The 26,501-nt window shown below is 47.3% G+C and overlaps 3 protein-coding genes and 1 long non-coding RNA gene across 15 annotated transcripts in view; 2 read left to right on the top strand and 2 right to left on the bottom strand.

The window, feature by feature from the left end:
* Nucleotides 1-1,258, top strand: part of ORC1 (origin recognition complex subunit 1) — a 25,303-nt gene extending 24,045 nt beyond the window's left edge. Inside the window, exon 18 of the mRNA XM_081057626.1 lies at nucleotides 915-1,258. Coding sequence (XP_080913752.1) covers nucleotides 915-1,109 — 195 coding nt within the window. The 3' untranslated portion in view covers nucleotides 1,110-1,258. The remainder of the gene's footprint in view (nucleotides 1-914) is intronic.
* LOC308501346 overlaps nucleotides 1-4,321 on the bottom strand; it is a 12,725-nt gene extending 8,404 nt beyond the window's left edge. Inside the window, exons 1-2 of the long non-coding RNA XR_013993869.1 lie at nucleotides 3,801-4,321; nucleotides 862-1,094 (exon numbers count right to left, since the gene is read on the bottom strand). This is a non-coding gene — a long non-coding RNA (uncharacterized lncRNA). The remainder of the gene's footprint in view (nucleotides 1-861; nucleotides 1,095-3,800) is intronic.
* CC2D1B (coiled-coil and C2 domain containing 1B) lies at nucleotides 3,587-26,435 on the top strand. 10 transcript variants are annotated; one of them, XR_013993868.1, is made up of 27 exons: nucleotides 3,915-4,529; nucleotides 5,730-5,816; nucleotides 6,939-7,083; nucleotides 7,525-7,677; nucleotides 8,477-8,580; nucleotides 8,961-9,116; nucleotides 9,529-9,654; nucleotides 9,820-9,979; nucleotides 10,181-10,362; nucleotides 10,546-10,621; nucleotides 10,707-10,817; nucleotides 10,900-11,030; nucleotides 11,270-11,342; nucleotides 11,528-11,658; nucleotides 12,072-12,189; nucleotides 12,270-12,442; nucleotides 12,857-12,982; nucleotides 13,578-13,636; nucleotides 13,725-13,841; nucleotides 14,244-14,317; nucleotides 14,450-14,508; nucleotides 14,677-14,728; nucleotides 15,171-15,270; nucleotides 15,613-15,703; nucleotides 16,921-17,050; nucleotides 17,369-17,446; nucleotides 24,113-26,435. XR_013993868.1 is itself a non-coding variant. In XM_081057619.1 (26 exons), the coding sequence occupies exons 3-25, from the start codon at nucleotides 5,751-5,753 to the stop codon at nucleotides 17,047-17,049; spliced, it is 2,559 nt and encodes an 852-aa protein (XP_080913745.1). In that variant the 5' UTR covers nucleotides 3,884-3,987; nucleotides 4,253-4,529; nucleotides 5,726-5,750; the 3' UTR covers nucleotide 17,050; nucleotides 24,113-26,435. The 10 variants fall into 10 exon arrangements, 8 of the variants coding, with proteins under 8 accessions (XP_080913744.1, XP_080913747.1, XP_080913749.1 ...); XM_081057619.1 differs by lacking the exons at nucleotides 7,525-7,677; nucleotides 17,369-17,446 and having other exon boundaries at nucleotides 3,884-3,987; nucleotides 4,253-4,529; nucleotides 5,726-5,816; XM_081057625.1 differs by lacking the exon at nucleotides 17,369-17,446 and having other exon boundaries at nucleotides 3,887-3,987; nucleotides 5,726-5,816.
* The window catches only part of ZFYVE9 (zinc finger FYVE-type containing 9), a 135,027-nt gene continuing 128,746 nt past the window's right edge, over nucleotides 20,221-26,501 (bottom strand). For all 3 annotated transcript variants that reach the window (XM_081057617.1, XM_081057615.1, XM_081057616.1), the window contains one exon: nucleotides 20,221-23,171. In XM_081057617.1, the coding sequence (XP_080913743.1) occupies nucleotides 23,010-23,171 (162 nt within the window). In that variant the 3' untranslated portion in view covers nucleotides 20,221-23,009. The remainder of the gene's footprint in view (nucleotides 23,172-26,501) is intronic.

Consider the following 26,501-nt stretch of genomic DNA (forward strand, 5'->3'; position numbering starts at 1 on the left):
GAAAACATTTCCTTCCAGCTACTTCTTTACTTCATTTCAGCTTTTCTTCTTTAAATTCTTTTTTAAACATTTAGTTGCTGGTCTTGTTTTGCCCGTTATTCTCCTTCTAGAGCCTGAGACAGCTCTTTTGCAGAGAGTGACTTTCATTTTAGTTTGTGAATATTTCCTGAATATATACAATGTGCTATATTAACTGTGATAGGAGCCAGGAATCCTGATATGACAAGCTTGTCCCTGCTCCTGACAAGCTTCCAGATTGGTGGGGGGAGGTGGTAGGGGATAGACTTCCAAATAGTTAGAATAGAAAGGGACCGGGAGGTGCTACAGACTTGCCTGGCCCACTTGGGGCTTTATGGTAGGAATCTATGTTTCTAGCTATCCTTTTGCCTCTCTTTATTCAGTATTCTCTCTGGGCCTTTGCTTTTCCAAGGGTCATGCCTTGGCACCTATACACTGCCTGCTTAGGAAAATGCCTTTTAGCAAAATTCGACTTGAATTGTGACAATCTCAGTTGTGGAACTCTCAAACCCTGGATCCCAGGACTGTTTGTATAACAGTCACAATTACCAGACATTTTATATCCATTATTCATGAGATATTATAATACACTTAATAGATAAAACTGAAGCTCAAAAAGTGAAATATTTGTAACTTGCCTAGGGTATCATATTTAGGTAATTGGTCGAACCAGCAGTCAGACCTGCTGTTCTCTGATTCCGAGGTCATTGTTGCATTCTGCCCCTGCATTTGTGCCCCAATGGGGCACCCACTGATGCCTTCCAGAGTATTGAGTATCCTGGCCAAGAAGTATCTGATTTTCCCAAAAGAAGAAATAAATGATCAGATATAGACCCAGACTACCTTTTTTCTCTTAACCTTTCCGGCAGCTGACTGGATTTGGCTTTTGCTTGTAGGTATACAGGCAGCACGTGGCACTGTGCAGGATGGAGGGACTCCCGTACCCCACCATGTCAGAAACCATGGCAGTGTGCTCTCATCTGGGCTCCTGCCGCCTCCTCCTCGTGGAGCCCAGCAGGAACGACCTTCTTCTTCGTGTGCGGCTCAATGTCAGCCAGAATGATGTGTTGTATGCACTGAAAAAAGAGTGAAGGGCCTCAGAAGCTAGGAGTGTGAGCTGTGGTTGTTAAAGAGCCTGATTTCCTTTTTCTAAACACATGGAATTGTTGCAGCAAATCAAATTAAATGGAAATGGCTATCATGTAGTTTGGAATTTTCCATTAAATAATTTGCTTTTTCGTAGAACGTGTGGGAAATTTATAGCCATTCTAAACATCGTGTGGGAAATTTATAGCCATTCTAAACATCAGATTATAAAACCAAACCATCCTTCCTACAATCGGCCCTTGCTCTGACTTTTATTTCTGTTAGTAGCCCTATCATTTATTTAATGGTAACACACCATGTATACAAATACCTGCATACTCTTGCTTGTATTGATACAAAATAGTTCTGAGAATATGTAAGAAATTGGTTAGATTGGTTGCCTCTGGGAAAGAACTTGATGGCTGTGATCAGGAGCTAGAGTCAGACTTTCACTGAACGTTATTGTGTATCTTTCGAACAATATGAATGTAACAAACTTAGTTTATAAAAAAGAACTGCTGGAAATATCAGTGATAATCCCTAGCAACAAATAGGTAGAAAATGTAATTTTTAAGAAGGTATCAGTTATCATAAAAACAAACTGGTGAATAAAAAAGACTGGGATGGCACCGAAAATATAAGATACCTAGGAATAAAGCTAATAGAGATGTAATTAATATCTAAATACAACTCAATTCCAATCAATGTCTTGGCAGGGTTTTTGGTGTAACTTTGCAAGTTAATTAATTTTAAGATTTATATGAAAGTCAACAATGGGGCAAACTGACATCTAAATCCTTCTCATGGGAGGCACTGAGGAAAACACATCACCCATGTAATAGTCCTGCCAGAAATGTTTGACCTGAGTCTATTGATGAGAAACTTTTCAGATAAATTAAAAGTGAGGGAAAAATATTCTGCATAAAATCAATATCTTCATAAAATCAGTATCACAAAAGACAAAACCAAAGTGGAGAAACTATTTCAAGCTAAAGGAAAATAGAGAAATGAGAGCTAAATAGCTAAATGTATTTACTCTGATTCTTAATTGGGTTGTGGATTTAAGAGATAAATAATTATGAACAGTATGGACTATATTCATAAGAGGTAATAGTATTATGTAAATGTTAAATTTTGGGGAGTGATAAATTGTGTAGGAGAATGTTCTTGTTCTTAGGAGAATCATGAAATATTTATATTTATAATTGCATTTAATGGACTGAGGATCAGTATCAGAATATTTAAAAGAAGTATACAATTAAGAAAAAGGAAAAAATGGGTAAATAAGTAATCCACAGAATAAGAAACAAGAATAACCAACAAAATGTAAACATAGTAAAAGAGGCCTGCAAGTCATGCCCCACTGGTGGGAGTATAACTTTGTGGATAATTTGGAATTATTGTCTGGAAAATGCAGAAATTCTATGAGCCAGCAATTCCTTAGAAAAACATGTGTACCCTAGGATTGTGTACAAGAATGCTCATATCACTAATGGCAAGCTATTGGAAAAGTGAACTATTTTCATATTAGATAAAATGTAAATATCAATGTGGATGAAACTTACAAATACGGTGGAGCAGACAAAGAAGCTGAAGAATATATACATGATTCCAATAATACATTAAAGCGTGCAAAACAAATACTATGGATTGCTTAAAGATACATACAACAGAAATAGAAAGAAATGCTCAGGAATAATAAACACCAAACTCAGGAGAGTGGATATATTTCTTTGGAAAAGGGTTGCAACATGATAGGTGGCTTCAAATGTATTGTGCTGTTTTTTTCTTAAACTTGTGGTTGGTGCCTATGTTAATTCACACGAGAAATATGAACTATTGAGTGCCTGCCTATACCATGCACTGTTCTAGACACTGGAGATTACAAACACTTCTGTCTTGGTGGTGCTTGCATTCAAGCAAATGTAAAATGTATATCTTTGGGTGTATATGAAATATTTCATTATAAAATTAAAATTTTAATGAGAAAAAAATGGAAGTGAAACTTCAATTTTAAAAGTGCTAAACTAAGGTCAGTCTCTGGGCCACCCAAAGCAATAGGATATGGAAACTGGAAGATCTTTGAAACCGCTATCTACGAAACACAGTTACAAAACATAATAATTTAAGTTTAGGAGCTAGGTAGGAGTGAGTTGCAAGGTTTGTTTCAGATGGGAGATTCCTTTAACGCCTTTCCCCATCCCTCATTTCATTGCTCTCCAGGGCAGGGGAGTAAAAACTTGAGTGTTAAACTATGAAGTGACTTCATGAATAGCAGTGAGCACCGACTACCTATCATGCCTTAAGTATTTAACCCGCTTTCTGATTGGAAAGGGTACATTCAGGTGCTGAATGATTAAAAATTTGGTGAGCCCATTTCCATTTGCCTAGAGACAAGTTACAAAGAACGAGGACGAAGCAGGTGGCAAGCAGAGAAGCCCCTCCTCTAGGGCGGAGTCTGCGTCAGCCCCGCCCGTACGACGGGAGGGAGGGGCGGAGCGAGGGCGAAAGGGCAGAGTGAGTCGGAGAGCCTTGGACTGGGAGTGAGGGAGGAAGGTTGGAAGGGAAATTGTAATTGGGCAAGGGCAGGTGACGCGCCTACAGTATTTGCGCAAGCAGCTGGACACCCCGGAACCGCCCAACGACCCTCTTCGAGCTTGTAGCCGGCACGCTGAGAACCCCACCCTTGGAGTCACCTGTTGGAGCGCCACGCCCGCTTCGTCCTGCGCATGCGTATTGCCCGCCGCTGGGGCGTGGAGTCACGTGTGAGGGCGCGAGCGGTCTTCCAGCGGGTGCTTCCTGTCCAGGCTGCCGCCGAGGCGGCGGGAGCCCTGGGCGGTTCCGGACAGAAGTCCCGGGGTGGAAAGTTGGATCCGCCGCGAGGTATGCCGCGTACCTTCACCCCGTCCAGGGGCGACCTGGGATGGCGGGGGAGATGGAGTCGGCTGGGGCCGGGCAGGGCGCCGCGTCCTGCCGCGCGGGAGCGGGGTCCCCCGGCTTCGCCTCTCCTCCGCACTCGGCTGCCCTCTTCTGAGCCCGAGCCTGCGTCCGGCACCGATACCCCCAGCTCGGTGTCCCTGGCACCGCAGACTTGGCGTGTCTGACCTCGTCTCTTCCCTGAGCCTGCTCACTCCCCGTCCCCGCTCAGTTGACGGTCCGCCATTCACCCACGCCATGAAATCTGAAGCCTGGAGTCACCCTGAGCTCCCCCTCCCGTGCGCCCACGTCCGGTTAATCTCGGAGTCTTGTTGATTTTACCCCGACTCTGGAATCCATCCACTTCTCGCCACCCCCACGCCACCGCAGCTCTCCCCTTTGCCAAGTCCGTTGCAAGACGGAACGGTTTCCAGCCTCCATGCTCCGTCCTCCCTCCTTCCCTTCTGCCAGAAGGATGTTTGTGTGACTCTCCCACCTGATACCGTCACGTACGTTGCCCCCACAATAATGCTCAAACTGCTTTAAATTGAACAGTTTTTCTATTCTGCCCCTTACATTTTCACCTTCACTTGTACCATTTTGTGTCTCACACTTACACCCTAGTAATCCCAGGTCTCTAGTTTCCTTGTGCAGGTCAGACCTTCTCACCTCACAACCATTATCAGTTGTTCCCTCTGTTTGGAATCCTTTTCCCCAAATTCTGTGTGACTTAGCAGAGGCGTCACCTCCAAGAAACCTTTTGTCTCTGCTGGATAAGGGGTGGCCCCTGAAGCAGCCCTGTGTGGTTTTTGTTTATTGATGATGAGGCTGTCCCCACCACGTAAATGGCCTCTGAGGGTTGAGAACATGTCAGATTCATTCCTGCTCTCCCAGTGCTCAACACGGAGTCTGACATATACCGTGTTTCCCCGAAAATAAGACCTAGCCGGACAATCAGCTCTAATGCGTCTTTTGGAGTAAAAATTAATGTAAGACCCGATCTTATTTTTACATTAATTTATTATATTATATTATAACGTAATATAAGACTGGGTCTTACATTAATTTTTGCTCTGAAAGACACATTAGAGCTGATTGTCCAGGTAGGTCTTATTTTCGGGGAAACACGGTATATCCTATGAATGGTTGTGTTCTCTGAGAGATTCAGAATTATGAGTCATGTTTCTCTAGAGCAGAGCTGGGCAATAGAACTTGTGATGAAAATATTCAATATTTGTGCTGGCCAATGGTAGTCATTGGCAGAGGAACTGGATTTTTAATTTAAATGTAAATAGTCATACATGGCTACCATACTTGACAGCACAACTTTAGAGCCTTTGTGAGTCTAACCCAGCCTTGTACCCACCCACCCTTTACCTAGAGTTACTTCCCTGAATCTGTCTTCCTAGGCCCCTCCCCACTCAATCTCTTGCATTTAATCCAAATTTGTCAAACCATTTCTGTAACTTTTTGTTTGTCCACACCTCCCACTTACACCGATTAACAGGTGGTCCCCATCCCTTTCATCTCCCTTGTTGCTTGCATTGGTGCTATACTTGCAGTGTTAGTGTTTCATCCTTTGGTGTTAAACATTGCCTTCTTTCTCTTGAGTTGGGAGTTTACCAACCACACCTACTACAGGCAGCACTCTTGGGGGAGGAGCTTGAAGTCTGCTCCAGCCTGAGTCTCTTCTACTCCCCACTAGACAGGTGTCTATCTAGGCTGCCAAGATGCCAGGGCCAAGACCTCGGAAGGGCCCTCAGGCCAGCGGCCAGGGTGTGGCAGCTGCCAAACAGGTATGTATAAAGGCTTCTTCACCCCGGGCTAGTCTGAGGATGGGGGTTCTTAAACAGCTTGGGCAAAGTGGGTTACCTGTACGGTATCCTTGTTAGTCCAAAGACTTGGAGCAGTGCCTACTGGTGTTGGCGGAGCCCTTAGAGACCCTCTTCCTAGCCCCTGCCACACACGTTTCAATCCTGGCATCCTGCTATGGCCACTTACATATAAGTTATCTGGAGTGTTCAGGAACCTCCAAAGTTCAAGGTGTTCTGAAGGGGCCTCAGTGCTCTCATGGGTTCCTCATTAGGCCACAACTCTGCTTGCCAACCAAGGATGCAGGGCCGGAGGGTTATGTCCATTGGGAGAGCTTTGCTGCCTTAGAGGTCTCTCCTCTGATCTTCTCTCTGTTTGTTTTGGGCCCATGTCCTGAGACTTCTTAGTCCATGTGTATTGTCTTAAAAGAGGCAGATAAGGAAGGTGGTAGGATAAAGGGCATAGACTCCCGTCACAAAATCTTATTTTAAATTCTAGCTCTGCCACTTACAAGGTTGTTTCAGTTTCATCAGAACATGGAGATATAAATAGGACCTACCGTTCTTAGAGTAGTCAGATTTATAGAGACAGGAAGTAGAATGTGGTTACCAGGGGCTGGGGTAGGGCAGAAAGGGGAGTTATTGTTTAATGGGTACAGAGTTTTGTTCTGCAAGATGCAGAGTTCTGTGAACGGACAGTGGTAATGGTAGCACAATGGTGTGAGTGAATGTAATGCCACTGAGCTCTACACTTAAAGTGGTTAAGATAGCAGTTTTCATGTTATGTGTGTTTTCTAATTTTAAAAACAGGACCTATCAGAGTTGTGAGAATGAACTACTAAGATAGTCACGTAGCGTGCTAAGGCCAGGGCCTGGCAGCTAGTGCAGTTGTTGTCAGTAATGATAATGGCAGTGGAGCCTTACTGGGTTCTCTGGAGTCACCTGGGAGAAAAGTGTCCTAAGGGGTAACGCTGCAGGCCTCTTTCCCTCTCTGCACGCCGTGGCTCCTTCCCTCAGTGAAGGAGACACGGACCGGAGACTGGCTCTGGGGCTGGGCTCCACCTCTGTCTCATTGAGTGGTTCTTGAGAAATCTTCTTTGCTCTCAGCTGGGGCTCTTTGTGGAATTCCGCCCTGAGGACATGCTGCTGGGGACGGAGGAGGCTGAAGATGATGGAGAGCTGGAGGCTGAGCTGCTGGCCCTCACTGGGGAAGTAGGAACCATAGGCAGGAAGCCAGCACCCAAGGGACACGGTGAGTTTATGGCACTGGGCAGGACTCAGTGCTGGGACCGGATGGGCTCAGGCAGGTGGGGGAGAGGATCCTCCCCTCTCGGCTGAGGAGCCAGCCAGATCTCCTGTTCCTTCTGATATCCACGTGCCTTCTGCAGCACTCCCACCAAGAAGCCGTCTTGCCCTGCTCACATACCTATGTGATGGGGAGCTCACTTTTTCCCTGGACTGCCCCCCTCACCATAGTGGACAGTCAGCAATCTGATTCTCCACCTGACTCAGGTCCCTAACCCTACCTAGTGTAGAGTAGGGGCTCAGTGCAGACAAATTGGGCACTGATAAGTGGGTAGAAATGTGTCAAATGAATGAATTAGTGGAATATCCCTTCCCAGCCTGGAAGAGGACAGAGACATGAAGTCTGGGAGAGTCACAAGGTCTAAATCTTCCTCTCTTCTCTCACCAGGAACCCTCCGAGAGAAACCTCCCCCCACACCAGTCCCATGTACCCTTTAGTTGAGGGAGCTGAGGATAATGGGAGGACCTTGGAAGGGGCTCACTGGTCTTGGAGAAACATGGCCCTCCATTCTGTCTTAGTCCAAACCTGCTTTGGGGTTAGGTGAGCCTGTATTTGAATCATGGCTCTGCCACTTAATAGGATTTCAGTATGAGGAAAATTAATATTGGTAGTTGTCAGTTTACTCATATATATTAGATGGTGATAATATTACCTATCTCGCAGAATTATTGTGGATGTTAAAAATGGATGTTAAAAATCTTTAGATATGTGAAAGATGTAGTTAGGGGGAATGGATGAATATGTCTAAGAGCTATTACAACAAAAATGCTGAGGAGGTCTCGTTAGGGAGACCACCTCAGGGAAGAAGTAGATGCTTGATCACTGCACTGTACACCTGAAGCTGAACAATAATGAATGCCAACTATAAGTCTACATACATATGTGTGTGTGTATGTGTGTGTGTGTGTGTATATATGTATATATGTGTGTATATATATATATATATATATATACACACATATATATAGTTACAAGAAGCGGAGTACAGCATTAGGAATAGAGAGAGTGGAAATGTAATGGCTCTGTGCGATGTCAGGGATAGTGGATGGGGATGGGGGGTTGACACATTTTGAGTGATATAAATGATAAATGTCTATTTTTTAAAAAAATGCCGAGGAGGAAGCAGCTTGTTGCCTGCTGGGGGGCCCAGGAAGGTTTCCCAGCTGAGGGTCTTTGAACTGGGTAATAAAGGAAGAGCAGGAGTTTTACAGGTGGGACTTTGGCAGTGGAAGGGCAGGATTTCCACCTGGGTGCAGAAATGCTCCGTGCATTGAAAATGCTCCCTTAGTCTTAGTGGGCCTTTTTTGAGTTGCCCTGCCCTGACTCTCTGTTCCCCCAGGCCCCTTGCCTATGGCCCACATCGAGAAGTTGGCGGCAGACTGTATGCGGGATGAGGAGGAGGAGGAGGAGGACGAAGGGCTGGAGGAGGACGCAGACTTGCTGGTGCGTCTGGCAGGCTGGTGTCCGAGGGCTCTGGGCGAGCCTGTGGGCGAGCCCGTGGGCAAGCCCGGGTTTGTCCTTGTGTGCTCAAGAGTTCAGTGAGTGCCTTGCCCTTCTTGGGCCCGTTTTCCTGACTCCGGTGTGAGACTAGTCTCCTTTGATGTCTGGTCTGAGCTCTGCATTTGGGGATTCTCACATTTGTAGTCTTCCCTGTTTAAAAGGCTATTCTCAGTTAGATTAAAGAAGTATTTTGGTAAAGGGGACTTGCAGGCATGATGCCTAATGTTGGGAAGTACTGCTGGGGGAGAAGGTCCGTTATTTTCAGGTCCTATCAGAGGTATGGCTGTGAGGCTCCCAAGCTCCTGGGACTTGTGTCTCTCCAGAGCGAGCTGCAGGAGGTCCTGGGTGCAGATGAGGACGCTGGGCCCCTGGATGACGATGAGACAGCCAGCTGTGATGGCTCTGGGGAGAAGGGACAGGAAAACATCGAACCCCCGGTGCAGACAGCTCTCCTAACAGCTTCAGTCCCAGCGGCTCAGGTAGGTTCTGGAGGGATCTTTTGGGCCTTTGATGCCCACACGTATCCATGTGTAACATGCATGTAGCATGGCTTAGAAAGGCTGCAGTAACCTTTTCCAGGGCCCTACTCCAGCTGCACGCTGACCAGCGACTGAGCACAAGAAACTCTTTGGTGGCTGGCTGGCCTCAAAGGCCTCTCTGTTCTCCCAGACCACCCCCGCAACTGTCCCCTGATTGTCTGGGTCTCTGTGCTTGCCTCTGACATGGCCTCTGGCCTGTCCAGTGAGTTGTTGCCTCCTCCTTTGTGACTTGAAGTTTCTTTCTTCCTGAATCCAAGAGCTCTGTTTTCTGGGGCAGCTTCCTTGCAGGGAGGGAGCAACAAGGGCCTAGCTGGCCCTGGAGTGGCCAGGTCCTGAACTGAAGTATTTACAGGTTGGAGGGCCTCGGGGGCTGCAGGCTCTGCTGGAGGATCGGATCCATAACTATCGGGAAGCCGCGGCCATCGCCAAGGAGGCAGGTGAAGCCGCCAAAGCCAGGCGCTGTGAGCGTGGCCTGAAGGTCAGTTGGGCCCAGCCACGGAGCAGTGCTGGGAGGAGTGAGGGGCTGAGGTCAGCGGGTGAGGTAGCAGGAAGTTAGGCCACTGGAGGGGCGGGATCCATGGCCTGTCTTCAGCAGGGTCCAGACCAAGATGGCTGCTAGTTTTTTGGCTCTTCTCTCCCTCAGATGCTAGAGTCCCAGCTGGCTGCTGTGAGGAAAGGCAGGAAGATCAATGAGGATGAGATTCCACCTCCAGTGGCCTCGGGCAAGAAGCCCCTGGCTCCGCAGGATACAGCGAACAGGAGCCCTGAGGCAGACCCCCCAGCTCCTCCCACCATGGAGCCAGGTATCTAGAGACACTCAAATCCTGTCCTGGTTCCCAAGGTCAGAGCCCACTGCCTGCTTACCCATCCTGCCACTGTCACTGCCGTCAGTCACACCTTCCCTGAGAGGTCCTTAGGCCAACTAGACCTGTGGGCACTGGGAACCCAGGGCATGTCCCTTCTTTGCCCCTGATGCCCCCTTTGGGCTTTTTGTTTCTCCACAGACAATGCTTCTCAGCCTGAGATGAGCCTCTTGGGCAGCCCTGGCATTTCTGCCCCACTTGATTCAGACCCAGACCCACGGGCCCTGTTGTTGGTCCGACAGAGAGAGTACAAAGTGGCTGCCCTGAATGCCAAGCGGGCTGGAGACCTAGACCGTGCCCGAGAGCTCATGAGGATTGGGAAGGTACGACATCTGGCTTAGGGGCCCTGTGTCCAACCCCTCACAGATGGGGCAATGACCTGCCCAAGGTCACACAGGTAGACTGGCTAAGACTTGAGTGAGACTGGCCTGACGGGGAGTTTATTTCAGCCCAGGCTCTTATGGTTCCTTGGCTTATGCCCACACCTCCTATTCTTACTACTGCAGAGATTTGGTGCCGTCCTGGAGGCCCTGGAGAAGGGGGATCCTGTGGACCTGAGTGCCATGCCCCCAGCACCTGAGGGTCAGTATGAGGATGGTGGGGGGGAACCTGGTCAAGCTGGGGCTGGCCAGGCATCCCACCTACACTTCTGCTCCGGGTCCCCCAGACCTGAAAACCCTCTCACAGCCTTCCAAGGCCCTCAGAGTACCCTCAGTCGTACCCCCAGCAGTGGAGCGAGTACAGCAAGTGATGGCCCCTGACACCCCCATAACCCCAGGTAGGACAAAATTGTGGGGCTGTGGAGTGGGGACCTGGGAAAAGGCAGGCAGAGCTGATGCCATCTCCTTCCTCCTTTCAAGTGGCCCATCCTGAGCCACAGACGGTGCTAGACGCCCTGCAACAGAGGCTGGACAAGTACCGTGAGGCAGGCATCCAGGCCCGGGGCAGTGGGGATGAGCGCAAGGCCCGCATGCACGAGCGCATTGCCAAGGTGGGCCCTCAGCCATGCAGCCCTGCGGGGTCAGTCTCTCCCCGGCTGGCTGCGCTGTCTTCTCCTGCAGCTAGCCCTGGTCTTTGAGTCTCCGTCTGCCTGTCTCGCTCTCTCTGGAGCTCTTACTGCCTTCCGGGCTTTTTCTTCCTGGGTTGCTGTTTTTCAGTCTTCCTTTCTCTCCCTATATGGACCCTGCAGACTGCTGCCCACCATAGGTCCCTCCCTTCCTTCCCTTGCAGCAATATCAAGATGCCATTCGAGCACACCGAGCAGGACGGAAAGTTGATTTTGCTGAGTTGCCTGTCCCTCCGGGTGAGTGGTGCTTGGCCCAGGGTCTTTATGAGATGGTCTCTGAGAATGATGAGGGGAGGAGGAGATTGTTTTCTAACGTAGCTGCCTCCACTCTATGGGAGGCACCCATCCCAGCCGAGGCCCACAGCAGCGTAGTGCTTCCCTAAGGCTGCCCTGCCCCTCTGTGAGCTCACTCTCTTCCACAGGATTCCCCCCCATCCCCGGTCTGGAGCCCACTGCAGGCACTGAGGAGGATGCAGTGGCAGCGACTTTAGCAGCTGCCCAGAAGCTGGCCGCCTCGGAGGACGCGGCCCCAGCAGAGGAAGATGAGGATGAGGTGTGGCTGAGGGCCTGAGACTCCAGGGATTGGTGGGGAAGATGGCAGATGAGGGAGTAACACAGACCCCATTGTCCATACTAACAAGCCCAGTGAGACGGATTCCTTTGTCCATTTTACAGAGAAAAAGCTTGGCCAATAGCACCCAGACAGGCAAAGCTAGATTCAAACTAAGGTCTGCTGACTCCAGAGCCCAGATCCCCAATACCCTGCTGTCTCCTGTTGGGGAGCTTAGCTCATAGAGCTTTATGAGGCTTTTCTAGCTCAGAGTTTCTAGGGCCCAGAAGGGGAAGCCATTCATCTCAGTTCACACCTAAGTTAGTGCAGCATTTAGGAAGAGTGTTCAAGTCTGGGAGCTGCCTCTGCTGGGGTGGGGAACAGACCCCCCGTGACATCCTCCTGGTCACTTGCAGGATGAGTCTGCAGCCCAGGCCCCAGTGGCCAAGAAGCCAGCACAACCTCTGGTCCCTTCATCCCGGCCCCTGCCTCAGCCTAAGGCCTCGAGTTCTAAGGAGTCACTGAGTCCGTCTGGTGAGTGAGTGAAAGAGGGATGGAGCGAAGGCTCAAGTGATGGGCAGGCATGGCTCTAACCAGCGTTGCTCTCCCTTCAGTGCGGGAACAGCTGACACTGCTAGAAGCACGGAAACTGCAGTACCAGCGGGCAGCCCTGCAGGCCAAGCGAGGCCAGGACCTGGAACAAGCCAAAGCTCATCTGCGGGTGGCCAAATGCCTTGAGGCTCAGATCATCCAGGTCCGAGCCGGCCGACCTGTAGACCTCTCCAAGGTGAGTCCCACCTGGTCAAACCGCAGGACTTCTCAGGGGCAGGGGTTTTGGGGGTGGGGGTGGGCTTGATGGGCAGCTGTGGATGAGGTAGCTGCTTGCTGGAGGTGGGACTTGGATAGGATGTGGTGACAGCTGGAAAAGAGCCTTTTGTTTATGCCTCTTTCTACTCATGGCCTCAGGAGAGGCTGGGGGAAGGCCAGGTGGGCTGCCTGTGGTCAGAGATGACAGGGCAGGGCGAGGCCAGTGGGAGGCAGGGTGTGTGGCGCCTGGAATAGAATGGGAGGCCATGAGTTCCCGTCACGGGAGGTTAGAAGAAGCTGCAGAAACATCCAGTTTGGAATCCTGCTTTTGTTAGGCTCAGTAGAGGAATAATCTGACTCTTGGGGCCCCTGAGGGGCCTTGTAACCTGGGTAGGTGCCTTCACCCTTGACGGATGAGGAGAGTGACTTCATCCTCATTCACCATGAGGACCTGCGACTTTCCCAGAAAGCTGAGGAAGTGTACACCCAGCTACAAAAAATGCTTCTGGAGCAACAGGAGGTCAGTAGACTGCTTGTCTGTCCGCCCCTTTCAGTGCCCTCCGCTTTCATCTCTCTGGGGAAAGCACGGGGCTCAGACCAGATATCCTTAGATTCAAATTCTGGCTCTTCCATTTGCTGGCTGTGTGACCTGGGGCAAGGCACTTCCCCTCTCCGAACCACATTTTCCTCAGCTGTGAAATGGGATGATTAATATCCCTCCTTCGGGGTAGTTAAGAAGTTCAAACTGTAGAGTGGAGGGGAGAGTACTTTGAAGATGGGAGGAAGAAGTGTTAGGGGAGACAGACACATCTGTATAGACAAACGTATACGTATACTTGTGCATATGGATCTGAAATGCTGCCTGCAAGTCTGCCTTCTGAAGTGATGTTTCTATTAGGTTTTGAAGATGGGAGTTTGCTAAGTGAAGTTTGGGGAATGGCTGTCATCAGGGAGGAAACAGCAAAAACTTAGGCAAAAAAGTGTTATGGGACTTAGGAACCGTGACTGTAGTGTATGTGTTGGGGGAGGAGAGGGGTGATACTATAGAAGGTTGGAGCTTTCAGAAATCAGGCCTCAAAAGCCAACCTAGAGTCACTCTGGGCCTCTGTTTTCAGAAGTGTCTGCTGTTCTCCAGGCAGTTCATGCATCAGGGCAATGTGGCGGAGACTACGCGGTAAATGCAAGGGCTGGGTCTGGGGCTTGTGGAGTGGGGAGGAGAAAAGGAGCCCTGTCACCCTGACACGCGCCCCCATCACTGTCAGGTTTGAGAAGCTTGCTCACGACCGCAAGAAGCAGCTTGAGATCCTGCAGCTGGCCCAGGCGCAAGGCCTCGAGCCTCCTAGCCACCACTTTGAGTTGAAGACATTCCAGACTGTGAGGTACCAAAGCCGAAGGGAGACATGCTGTACACCTGAAAGTAATGTAAAATAATACTGAATGTCGACTGTAATTGGAAAACAGAAAAGCCTAAGGGAGACATGCAGGGATGGGCCAAAGGCTGGGAGCCAGGGCTTGAGACTAGGCCCCTCTAGTGAGGCTTCCCAAGTGTGGCCCTGCCATAGGCACTGGGCCTGCGGGTTGGGGGAAGGAGCCCTGGACTGGGGGGGTCACAGGCCAAGGCCTGTGTACCATCTCTCTCCCAGGCAAGCTTTGCCTCCCTGGGCCGGGCCCACTCTCCTCCTGAGCACCACTTGGCAGGCAGGCAGGCACTGGAAGAGGGGACCTTTTAAAACTCAGTGCACTCCTTCACTTTGGGCTTTCTCCTTGCTTTCTGGTTATAGGATCTTCTCAGAACTCAACAGCACAGAGATGCATCTGGTCATTGTTCGGGGAATGAACCTCCCAGCCCCTCCAGGTAGTCCCAGGGCCACCCTCTTGCCCAGACACTCCGCCCCCAGACAACAGGGAGGCACTGGCTCTCCCTCCACATCAAGTGCTGGACTGCTGGCTACTCCCTTTGACCCTGACTCCCATTTCTCCTTCATAGGGGTGACCCCTGATGACTTGGATGCTTTTGTACGGTTTGAGTTCCACTACCCTAACTCGGTGAGGTTATTTCTCCCCATCCCTGGGAGGTCTGGCTATAGGAAGGGGTTTGAAGGGGCCCATTCCCTATAAAGGTCCCTTCCGTCAACAGTGACTTAGCACAGAGTTTCTGGCCCTGTAGACCTGGTTTTTCCAGCTGTCCTGACTTCTCCCTTCTTACTGCTGTAGGACCAGGCTCAAAAAAGCAAAACAGCTGTGGTGAAGAACACAAACTCTCCAGGTGAGAGCTGCTTTCTCCTCCCTCTCGCTCCCTGATATGTGTGTGCAGCACTTGGGTTTCCAAATCAATTATCTTAGTTGGTACTCAACTTGGGAGATAAAGGCAGGTATTACTACTCCTCTGATGTAGTTGGGGAAACAGGCTCAGAGAGGTAAAGGGACTTGCCTATGGCCTCAAAGCAAGGAGGTGGTAGAAATGGGACTTGAATCTAGGAATCCAGATTCCAAATTCCAGGTCCCTCCCACTTTGGTCTAATCGTGTGATAGTCTTAAGAACTGCCCAGTGTGGACTTGTGGACGTCCAGGGCCAGGACCTAGATGCTCTGTCACCTTCTGGTGGTGGTCCCTCTGAATTGTAGGCAGAGACCAGCCCTAGGCCTCGGGTGCCACTTCCTCAGGAAATCCCTGGGAGCTAAGCCCCTTGTCTTCTCCTGCTCTTGCAGAATTTGATCAACTCTTCAAACTAAACATCAACCGAAACCACCGGGGCTTCAGGAGGGTGATCCAAAGCAAAGGAATCAAGTTTGAAATCTTCCACAAAGGGTGAGGTCCCTGTCACACTGCAAGGTGGGCTGGGAGGAAGGAATGGCTTTGAAGAGTTAGCGGAGAGTTGGACTGGGCAGGGAGAGCAGGAATGAGCTGGCAGGGGTGACTCGGTGAGGCTCAGGTAGAGGTGGATGCTCTGAACCTCACCTTCCAGGGCCCTTCAAACCCCTTCCTATAGCCAGACCTCCCAGGGATGGGGAGAAATTGAGCACAGGGTCCTGGAATGGAAGATAAGGTTCAGAGCATCCACCTCTACCTGAACCTCACCGAGCCACCCCTGCCCGCTCATTCCTGCTCTCCCTGCCCAGTCCAACTCTCTGCTAACTGTTGGCTCCCCAGATCCTTCTTCAGAAGTGACAAGCTGGTTGGCACAGCCCACCTGAAACTGGAGCGACTAGAGAATGAGTGTGAGATCAGAGAGATTTTGGAGGTAGGATGCAGGATTGTGGAGGTACGGTGGGCAAACCAGAAGACTTGTTCAGTGAATGTTGGGTCTTAAGTTACCATGAGTCCCCATTATAGGTTTTTTGTGCCCATTTATTTCAAAATGTCTACAGGTGTGCTGTACAGTACGTGCTACTCCCATTTCAAAAACGAAGAGATTCAGAGGCTCTGAGAAAATTTTACAGCGTCACCTAGACAGGAAGTAGCTATACTCTCCACAACACTCTCGGCCACTCAGTTCCTAGGGATAGCGAGGCCTTTGAGGGGTCTGGTCATTGCTGTCAGCTTGGCACATACAAATTCCTAGGTTTGGGGGGCAGGGCAGAGTTGTGGTTGGGGCAATTGTCTGGCACCAGGATGAAGTGGAACACTCTGGACATAAAATTGATATGGTATTTCCAGATGAGGGAGCCACCAGAATGAAGCTAGTCTGTTTAGGAATTGGCCCAACAGCTCCTTGAGCATCTGTGAACTCATCCAATTTCATAAGCAGGGACTCTTAAGAGTTTGCCTCTGACCAATGAAACTAAGGTCCAGAGAGGAAGAAGGGTGTTACATAAGCTCATACAGTGTGTCCCTGGCCAAGTGTGGCCAGACCCTTGCTGATGCCTTCGTGGCTGGAGCTTCCTCCCCCCCCCCGCCCCCCAGTGCATCTACCCGCCTCTGCCTCCTGTTTGGGGGAACTCTTGTGTGCATTGGCTCTGTATTGGGCACATTGAGCGTGGTCAGACTTCTCCGGCCTGTAGCACTGCTTTGTACTCCAGCTGCCCCTCTCCTGCCCAGGAGGGAGGCGGCATGGTGGGTGGAACCCTGACCTGGTTTCTAGTCCTGGTCTTGCCACTCTATGACTGTGGAATGTAACACCCACTTCTCTCTAGGCCTTCAGAGAAGTGAGGGTTTGGGCTTAGTGGTTTTTAGGCTACACCTTTAAGTCAGAGCATTCTTCTAAGAGTTGCCATGGGGCAACTGAGCAGAACTCTTAGGTGTCTCATCTCCACCTCAGAGCTTATTTGGATTTTCATATTACTTTTTTTATAAGACTTCCCTAAAACCGCCACCACCGAACAACAGGAGGGCAGGGTTCTCATGAAATGGACACTCCTGAGTTGACATTGCAGGATGCTTTAGCTCCTCATTCCTTACCTGTGAACATAGGGTGCTACCTGTTCCCATCACTTACCATCTCCCTTTCTGCGGTCACAGGTTGTGGACGGAAGGAAGCCCACTGGGGGCAAGCTGGAGGTGAAGGTGAGGCTGCGGGAGCCTCTGAGTGGCCAGGATGTGCAGATGGTCACTGAGAACTGGCTGGTCCTGGAGCCCAGGGGCCTGTGAGGTGAGCAGCTGTCTGGGCCCTCAGAACCTCTGTCCCTGCTCTGCCTGGGCCCTTAACAGGGACACTTGCAGAATTCAACTCATATCTGGGGAGAAAGCCTAAGAATTTCTCTTCTGTGAGGGTGATCAGAGGCTACACTGTTGGGTATGGCTTGGGCTGAGTTTTCGTATGCTCCTCGGAACTGGGGAGGGGGGTCCTCAGTAGAACTGGGGAGGGAAGTTTAACTAGCTTCAGGAAATCCTTTCTAAACTCTATTTGTATATTCACTGTCATTCAGACTTCCTTCCTACTTGCTGTGCTTTGTGCCTTGTGTAGCAGGTGGTCAACGTTGAGGAGTCAGGCCAGCGACTGTGCAGAAGCGTACTTTTCACAGCTTTGCTGGCCACAGAAGCTTTCGTACGTAAGGGAGATAGATGCTGCTATACAACACCAAAGACCTGTCAGGGACGTGCATTACTGACCACCGGCCTGGTCTCCTCTGCTCCTGGCCCCTTCTTGGGCCTCCACGCCAAAGCAAAGCCAAGGATAGTCTCATTGCTCTGCCACAGTCTTGCGTACAGCTTCCCCAGCTCCCAGTTGCAATATTTCTGGATGTGCCTTTAAAAGATGTAACTGCAAGGGATGGGAGAACTGGAGAGTGATTGGAACCCCCCCAGCCCCCACTCCCCACCCCGCTTACAGTAGTGGCACGGTTCTGTGACTCCAGTTTGTCAACAGCAGCCTATGCCACACAACTGTTTACCCCAGCTCTGCCTGTGCCTGTGCCTTACTCCCTGACAGCTGCTGCACTAGCCTGCCTGCTTCCCAAAGCTGTCAGCAGAGGAGGGAAATTATATTCAGGACCGTGTGATGAGAAGTACACAAGGTTGTGTCTTGGGTTCGATTCATGCACCTGCCACTAAAAGATTAACTGGAGGGGGGAAAGTGTGTGTGTGTACACAATTTTATGTAGCCTTTTTTTTAAGAAACTAGGTCTAACTCATTATAGAGCTCATGTACTCTACACAGCATCACCATCAAGTCCTAAACAAAAGCCCTGTCACTTTGAGAGCCAGAGTAGCAGTTTTAACATTTAATTGACAGAAACTGCTGCTATGGCTTCCTCTTGACAGAGGACAGAGGAAGGCTTGCCTCTTTAGCTTATGACCTAGGGAAATGCCCTACTTCTTTATCAAGAAATTCTCTGACTTTTTCTGAATGGATGGTGATGATGGAAAGATTTATAGTTGCAATAGACTTAATATTCAAAACTGCAGTATTCTACATTTCTTAGAAATAAACTAACATCCCAGCCCCCCTTCCCCCTTGAAGCATTAAGTTCAACAAAACATTCCTTAGGATCATTTTTAAAGGCTCTAAGTGAAGCAGATACATTCAGCTTACAGAGCACTACAGTACTGCAGGAGCACAGCTCAGGGATGGAGTTCTTGTGTGTGTCTTTTTCTGGGGTGGGGCTGGCCCGTGCTTCCCTGCCCTTAAGAGCAGATCTTTTAGTGGGTAACAGCACAAATGACAGACTGATGACTTTTCCAAGAGCTTTCTGGCCAGTTTTACTTACCTATCAGAGTGAACTACCACAATGTCCACAGATGTTAGGATTATTACTTAATTGCAGTCACATCTGTGTGTCAAACAAGCAGTAATCTAGAACGAAAGGAGGGATGTTACCCTTAATAAGGTGGCCGGAGGGTTCCTGACCCAACCCAGTGCTTACCAAGAGGGCTGGAAGCACGGCTCTGCTTATCCTCGAAGGTTCCAATGAGCCCTAGGAATTTCCAAACTTGGGCCTCTGCTGGTAATGCCTTACTCCAGTTCGATAGGAAGTACTCTGGGGTTCCAGACGTCCCTTTGCAACCTGTTCATTTTCAGTTTCCTTCGCTGCTCTTTGGCTTTTTGGAAAACCACTTCCAGGCTGAGGAAGGGAAGACAAAGCTCTCCACTGAACCTGGGGACTGAGGTTCTTTTTAAAAGGCCTTCTTTTAAAAGCTAAGGCTTGTAGGGGTCACTGGTAGTGGGAGGAGCCTGCCCAGTCTTATCTCGTCCTAAGATTTGTCCAAAGGCAGCCAGTGTTGGAGATTAGTGACTCAGTGGGCACTTGGGAACCATCCATGACCCAAATCATTTTTAAATTTTAAATTCTCTCTCCAATCTAGTGCAAAGCACACATTCTTCTGAATTAGTGAACTGAACAAGATATGGAGGAAATTTTTCTTAAAATCAGGAAGGCTTGCTCACAAAGAGCAAACTATTTTATGACTTTTTTATGATTTTTATGACTTATGACACTGTTTTCCTTATAGAACCATTCTAAAACCTGCATCGTTGCTTCCAAATTTGGAGAGCTTGTTTTCCAAGTTTTGCAGGCAGATCCTAGAAGATCTTGTCCCTGGTGTGGCTCCGTTACAGATAGAGTCTTCCCTCTTCAGGCCTCAGCTTCCCAAACTCTAGAGACGCCTTATCATTCCTGCTCCACTCCTTAACCTTTCTGGCTACATAAGCAATTCCTAAAAATTCCATTACCATCATTATTAGAATGATTTTAGCATTATTAAAATAGAAACTACTATCACAAACTTACTAAATATAGAAACAGAATGTTCAGCAGATTGCTTACTATCTGAAATGTATTAAATGCATAAATTATTCCCAGAATGACTCCTCTGTTTCCCGGAAAAGAAGACCTAGCCGGACCATCAGCTCTAATGCGTCTTTTGGAGCAAGAATTAATATAAGATCCGGTATTATATATTACACTAATTATATTATGTCTTATAGTAAAATAAGACTAAGTCTTATATTAATTTTTGCTCCAAAAGACGCATTAGAGCTGATGGTCCGGCTAGGTCTTCTTTTCTGGGAAACACGGTAATTATGATAGAAGTAAAATCAGTTAGAAATTTTGGGTCCACCAGCATTTAGGAATCACTGTGGATGAGGGAAAAGATTAGATAAAAAATTACACAAAGTCCCATATTTCTATAGCCCTAGAGTCCAGCAGATGCTCAGAAAATGTTAATAAAAAATAATTGGAGAAACTACATTGTCTAGCATTTGGTAAGACTTCAGTAATTCAAAAAAATTTAATATTACCATAATGGCAATTCTATTACTCTTCAGGTTATAAGGATCTCTATATGTCAATCTTTAACATTCTAGGAAAATTTGACTTATTTAGAAATGTGGTTTCAGCCCTCTATTTTATATAACTCTTACACTACAGTGTATAAAAACAAGGAAAAAAGTAATCTTGCCTATTTTATGCCCAATTCCACAAGATAATTTTACTAAACATAAAGGACATTATGCATTTGAGAATGCACCTGACTATGCAGGGTTAGAGTTTGTCCTTAATGGGAGAATTAAAAAGCTTGCACTGATCCAAGAGAAATACATCCAATTGCAAGATGTATTTAGCTGAGGAGGAGGAAAGATAAACTTCTGTAGGAATAGAACCAACCTCTGTAGAAGTTCCAGACTTCCAAGGTATATACAGACCAAGCTGGGTGTTAACACCCAAAATACTTGCCCCTATTAACAAGTGTTTCTTATTCTTGTCAGGTTTAGGGGGTGGTCTGAAGCCTCAGTCCTTAAAACTGGTGTTTTATGGGCATCTACTCGTTTTTTTCTGTAGAAGCTCAGAGCCCCTGAGTCTCTGGGCAGTGTCACAATCCCAGTTCCCTGCAACCGTCACCAGCAGAGTCTGGGCAGACGAGATGCAGAGTGTGGCCAGCCCCCACCACGGAAAAGGGATAATCTAGCTCCACACACTTGGAATTGAAGGACAGGCCTTCAGGCCTCTGGAAAACAGCTGCTCCCCTCAACATGCTCCACAGCCTCTAACTGCCAAGTGCTCAGCCCAGCTTGAACCACTGGGAAGCAGACTCTCACTATCCCAGAGACCTGCATTAGCTTCCAGAGGTTTTTTTAGGTTAGCTTCCCTTGTGCTTTTACTGCAGATGTACCCTCTCCTGCTTGGCCTGGGGAGATGCCAGTGACAAGGGAGTGAGTTACCCTAGAGCAGTGTCTTTCAAACTTTGGGTTGAAATCCACTTGGTCTGTGACCAAAATAAACTTTTAATGAAAAAAATCAGAGCGCCTCACGTATATCATAGGTAAACCAAATCTTGGTTTCTAATACCACTCCCACTGAAAACAGTTGATTCCAAGTCTGGGGCAGGGTAAGCGCAAGATAAGCCTGGAGCATCTTGTTAGCCAGAAAAGGAAGTGTTTCCGCCCCCACCAAAAAAATTAAAAATGATAGGAGTATGTTACAAGGCTGAAGGAGCTACTACCTTGAAGGGGCTCCCTCTGGCCAAAGCTGAGGCCATTTGAGCACCAAAATACTGAATTTAGAACCATTCAAAAAGTAATCCACAAGTCCATAGTGAAAATTGAATGAATAAACAGGAAAGAAGAAAGAACTTTGCTTACAGATGACCAAGTGTAAATGGTAAATGTGAAGGGAGTGCTAGAATTGAAAAATCATTTTGTAGGCATCATAGTAAAAGATCAATTCAGACAAGAAACAACAGTGGATGCTAAATCTAAGGGGAAATTCTGATAAGGTATTTGCAGGATCTGAAAATGTTTCTACGCATTGGTTATTCGTTCCAAGGGGAAAATACATAGTGGAGAAATTGGACAAAACCTTGACCAGGTGATCAAAATTGACCATCATCAGTGAGGGGCAGGTGGCTATCAAGTGACGTCAGAGGTAAATCCCTTAAAAGGAACGTCACTTAGGATTCTAGCCAAGAATGCATAAACTGGTTCTAATTATGACAAGACACCAAATTCAAAATGAGGCATTTTCTATTAAAAAGTGTGATGGGGGAACCTTTACTCACCAGAAATATAGAGGACATAAAGGTGAGTCAGGAAAGCTACACGCCTCGTCTGATCCTAGGCTAGAAACTTGACTAGATGGGAAGATGCTATGAAGGACATGAGATGCTGGATTAAAGTATCATCAATGTTAAATAGACTGAGAACTGAAGTAATGTCCTTTTTAGGAAATAAGCATTAAAGTACTTAGGGGTAAAGGGCTATGACGTATGCAACTCACTTAAATGCCTCCAATATTTTGGAGACAAGATAAAGCAAGTAAGGCAATATGTTAAGTATGTGAATAAAAGGTGAATCTAGTTAAAACATACATAGATTTTTTTAACTTGCAACTTTCTTGGAAGTTTAAGTTATTTCTCAATAAAATGTTCTCAAAAATACCTCTATTGTATATTATAACTAAAAATGTCTTGGGTGTATTCTGTCAGCTTTTACAGAAAGGCCCAATTCAGGACCTGCCATTCACTCAGGCAGACCCTGCGCGAGCCTCACCTCGGCTCTGCTGTCCAGGTCACCTCATTTATACTGAGTCGCCCTTCCTTCAATAGAAAGGAGATAATCCGTTGGGTCTTTGATTTACTTCAATGAATAATCTGGTAAAAACAAAAATCTAAACATAACTTCCATTTGAAGTCACTGTGATGCAAATGGAGCAAGATCAGTGTGATATTCTTTTTATATCAATTCTGTACAAAGAGTACAAGACTGATGCTTCATTTTTTATTTCCCCACTACCCTCCCATCCCACCCTTTGTGATGGTTGCACCCATTTGAGCATTTCTGAGCATAAGACTATAAGTAAGTCTTAAAACAGGAGCAGAATTCTTGTCTAAACAATAACAGAAAGGGAGTAGCTGCAAGGATAGCATAACTGTTGTGCAGTAACGGAAGCTGCCCAGATCTTGGTGGATAATGCATAGAAGGCAGAATTACGGAACATCTGGCTCCCCAACCACCCCTTCCCACCCCAGTCCCCCAAGCCCCCTCTCCCACCCAACCCCCCCAATTAATAGTGTTAACAAAAGCTTAATCTTCCAGTTCTAAAGTGCAAATGATTTGGGTGTGACTGCTGTTGCAACAGGTCTGAACAGGAAAAAAAAATGAAGTCCTCTGTTTATGCGATGTTTTCCAGAATATAAAAGATGAGTTCCATGACGATGGGGCCCTCACTGAGCTGGCAGGCCCCTCCATGGATCACCGGCACCAAAGCGCTGTCCAGATCGTTCATGTACTGTGAGGGAAGGGTCTGGCCATTGCTCCCTGCTTGATAGCCAACCTACACCACAGAGAGAAGGGGATGACAGATTACTGGATAGAGAAAGTCTCTGGAGAGGGCAGAGGGCCACGGAGGCTGAACGGGAAAGGAGATGCCCTTTTTGGCCATGGATTAGATACACAGCAGTTAACACAAATTTCTACTTTTCCCTGAATTGTCTGTCATTTATTCACCCTGACCCTGCGACTTGGTAGCCATCAGACCTTGGGCAAGGCACTTAACCTGTTAAGGTCTGTTTCCCAAGAAGTGGATGGGGCACAGAGGTATGGAATGTCAGAAATAATACCTAAATCTATGGTTTGTGAAAATGAAAATGGGAAATATACTAGTTAACAACTTCCTAACAAAGTAGGAACTGAACATTTCATTTGTTCTACTAGTCATCCATTCATCCACACACCATTTTCTGAACACCTACGAACACAGGGATTCAAAGGTGAATGTAATAGTCTTTTGCCCTTAAGAGGCCGCACATTTAGCAGAAAAATTCTTTTTTAAAAAAATTGTTTTAATCTCTGTGCAGCCAGATTATCAGTACCATTTGAGAAAGGATCATGATACCTCATTTGTATTACCCAGATGTGCTTAGTAGAGCATTAGACAATACCTTCTTAAATAGAAAATGCTTGATTGATGACTCGTAAGGAAATGAGCCAGATACATAACCTTCCACATTTTCCCTGATAATGGCACAACTCTGCATCAAAGCAGGAGCACTGGGACATGTCACACGGATCCAAATACACAGGAAAGTACAGACATAGCTCACTTTATTGCACTTCGTTTCAATGTGCTTTGAAGATACTTTTTGTAAATTGAAGAATTGTGGTAATCCTATATCAACACCATTTTCCCAATAGCATTTGCTCACTTTGTGTCTCTGTTGCATTTTGGTAATTCTCAAAATATTTCAAACTTTTTCATTATTATATTTGTTACAGTGACCTGTGATCAGTGATCTTTGATGTTACTACTGTGACTTTTGGGGTGCCACGGACGATGCCCATACAAAATGGCAAACTTGATAAATGTGTGTGTTCTGACTGTTCCAGTGACTGGCCATTTACTCCGTTCCTCTCTCCCTGGGCTTCCAACTGTTCTCTGAGACAAAACAATATTGCAATTAGGCCAATTAATAACCCTACAATGGACTCTTAAGTGTTCAAGTAAAAGGAAGAGTCCCATGTCTCTCACTTCAAGTAAAAGCTAAAAATGATTAAGCTTAGTGAAGATTTAAAAAAAAAAAAAAAAAAAAGCTGAGATAGGTTGAAAGCTGGGTCTCTTGCACCCGTTAGCCAAGTTGTGAAAGCAAAGGAAAAGTTCTGGAAGGAAATTAAAAGTGCTACTCCAGTAAACATGAATGATCAGAAAGTGAAACAGCCTGACTGCTGATATGGAGAGATGTAATGGTCTCAACAGAAGATCAAACCCACCACAACATTCCCTTTACACCAAAGCCTAATCCAGAGCAAGGCCCCAACTCTCTTCAATTCTATGAAGGCTGAGACAAGAGGAAGCTGCAGAAGAAAAGCTGGAAGTTAGCAGAGGTTCATGAGGTTTAAGGAAAGAAGTTACCTCCACAACATGAAAGTACAAGGTGAAGCAGCAAGTGCTGATGGGGAACCTGAAGCAAGTTACCCAGATCTAGCTAAGATAATGAATTAAACAGCAGATTCTCAATGGAGATGAAACAGCCTTATATTTATAAGAAGAGGCCATCTAGGACTTGCACAGCTAAAGAGAGTCAATGTCTGGCTTGAAAGCTTCAAAGGACAGGCTGACTCTCTTGCTAGAACAGGGCTAATGCAGCTGGTGACTTAAAGCCAATGCTCATTTACCATTCCGAAGATCCTAGGACCCTTAAGAATGACACTAAATCTTCTCTGCCTGTGCTTTATAAATGGAACGACAAAGGCCTGGATGACAGCACATCTATGTATAACATGGTTTACTGAGTATTTTAAGCCCTCTGTTGAGACCTACTGCTCAGAAAAACAATTCCTTTCAAAACACTACTGCTCACTGACAATGCACCCGGTCACCCAAGAGCTCTGATGGAGGTGTCCAGTAAGATTCATGTTTTCATGACTTCTAACACAACATCCACAGGGCAGCCCATGGATCAAGGAGCACTTTCAACTTTCAAGTCTTATTTAAGAAATACATTCTGTACGGCCACAGCTGCACAGAGATTCCTCTGATGGATGTGGGCAAAGGAAACTGAAAACGCTCTGGAAAGGAGTCACCGTTCTAGATGCCATTAAGAACATTCGTGGGTGAATGGGAGGCTCAGGTGGTTGGAGCGCCGTGCTCCTAATGCTGAGGTCGCTGGTTCAATGCCCACATGGGCCAGTGAGTTGCGCCCTCTACAGCTAAGATTGCGAACAACGGGCTCGACCTAGAGCTGGGCTGCCTGAGCGGCCGCCTGCCAGTAAGAGCTGCCGTGGGCTACCGTGTGCTGCCCTGAGTGGCCGGCAGCTGGAGTGAGCAGCTCGCAGCCAGCGAGAGATGCCGTGAGCGGCCGACTGATGGCCAGCAACCATCTGCCTCAGCCAGGGGAGCACAAGGCTCATAGTACCAGCATGGGCCAGGGAGCTGTGTCCTCCACAACTAGACTGAGAAACAATGGCTTGAATCAGAGTTTGGGGGGCGGAATATCAATGTCAGCAGGAGTTTGGAAGAAGTTGCTTTCAACCCTCATGGATGACTGAGGGGCTCAAGACTTCAGTGGAGGAAGTAACTGCAGATGTGGAAATAGCAGGAGAACTAGAATTAGAAGTACAACCTGAAGGTGTGATTGTGACTGAATTACTGAAATCTTGTGATAAAATTTTATGGATGAGCAAAGAAAATGGTTTCTTGAGGTGGAATCTACTGGTGAAGATGCTGTGAAGATTGTTGAAGTGACAACAGAGGATTTAGAATATTACATAAACTTAGTTGATAAAGCAGAGACAGGATTTGAGAGGACTCCAATTTTGAAAGAAGTCCTACTGTGGGTAAATGCCATCAAAGAACATTGTATATTACAGAGAAATCGTTTGTAACAGGAAGAGTCAATGCATCAAACTTCAGTGTTGTCTTATTTTAAGAAATTGCCACAGCCCCTCAACCTTCAGCATCCACCACCCTGATCAGTCAGTAGCCATCAACAGCAAGGGAAGACCCTCCACCAGCAAAAAAATTATGACTTGCTGAAGGCTCAGAAACGCTAGTATTGCTAAAAACTAGCGTTTTTTAGCAATAAAGTAATTTTTAATTAAGGTATGTACTTTTTTTTAAGCACAATGCGATTGCACACTTAACTGACTCCAGTATAGTGTAAACATA

This window comes from Rhinolophus hipposideros, assembly GCF_964194185.1.
Source record: "Rhinolophus hipposideros genome assembly, chromosome: 8".
NCBI classification, from domain to species: domain Eukaryota; kingdom Metazoa; phylum Chordata; class Mammalia; order Chiroptera; family Rhinolophidae; genus Rhinolophus; species Rhinolophus hipposideros.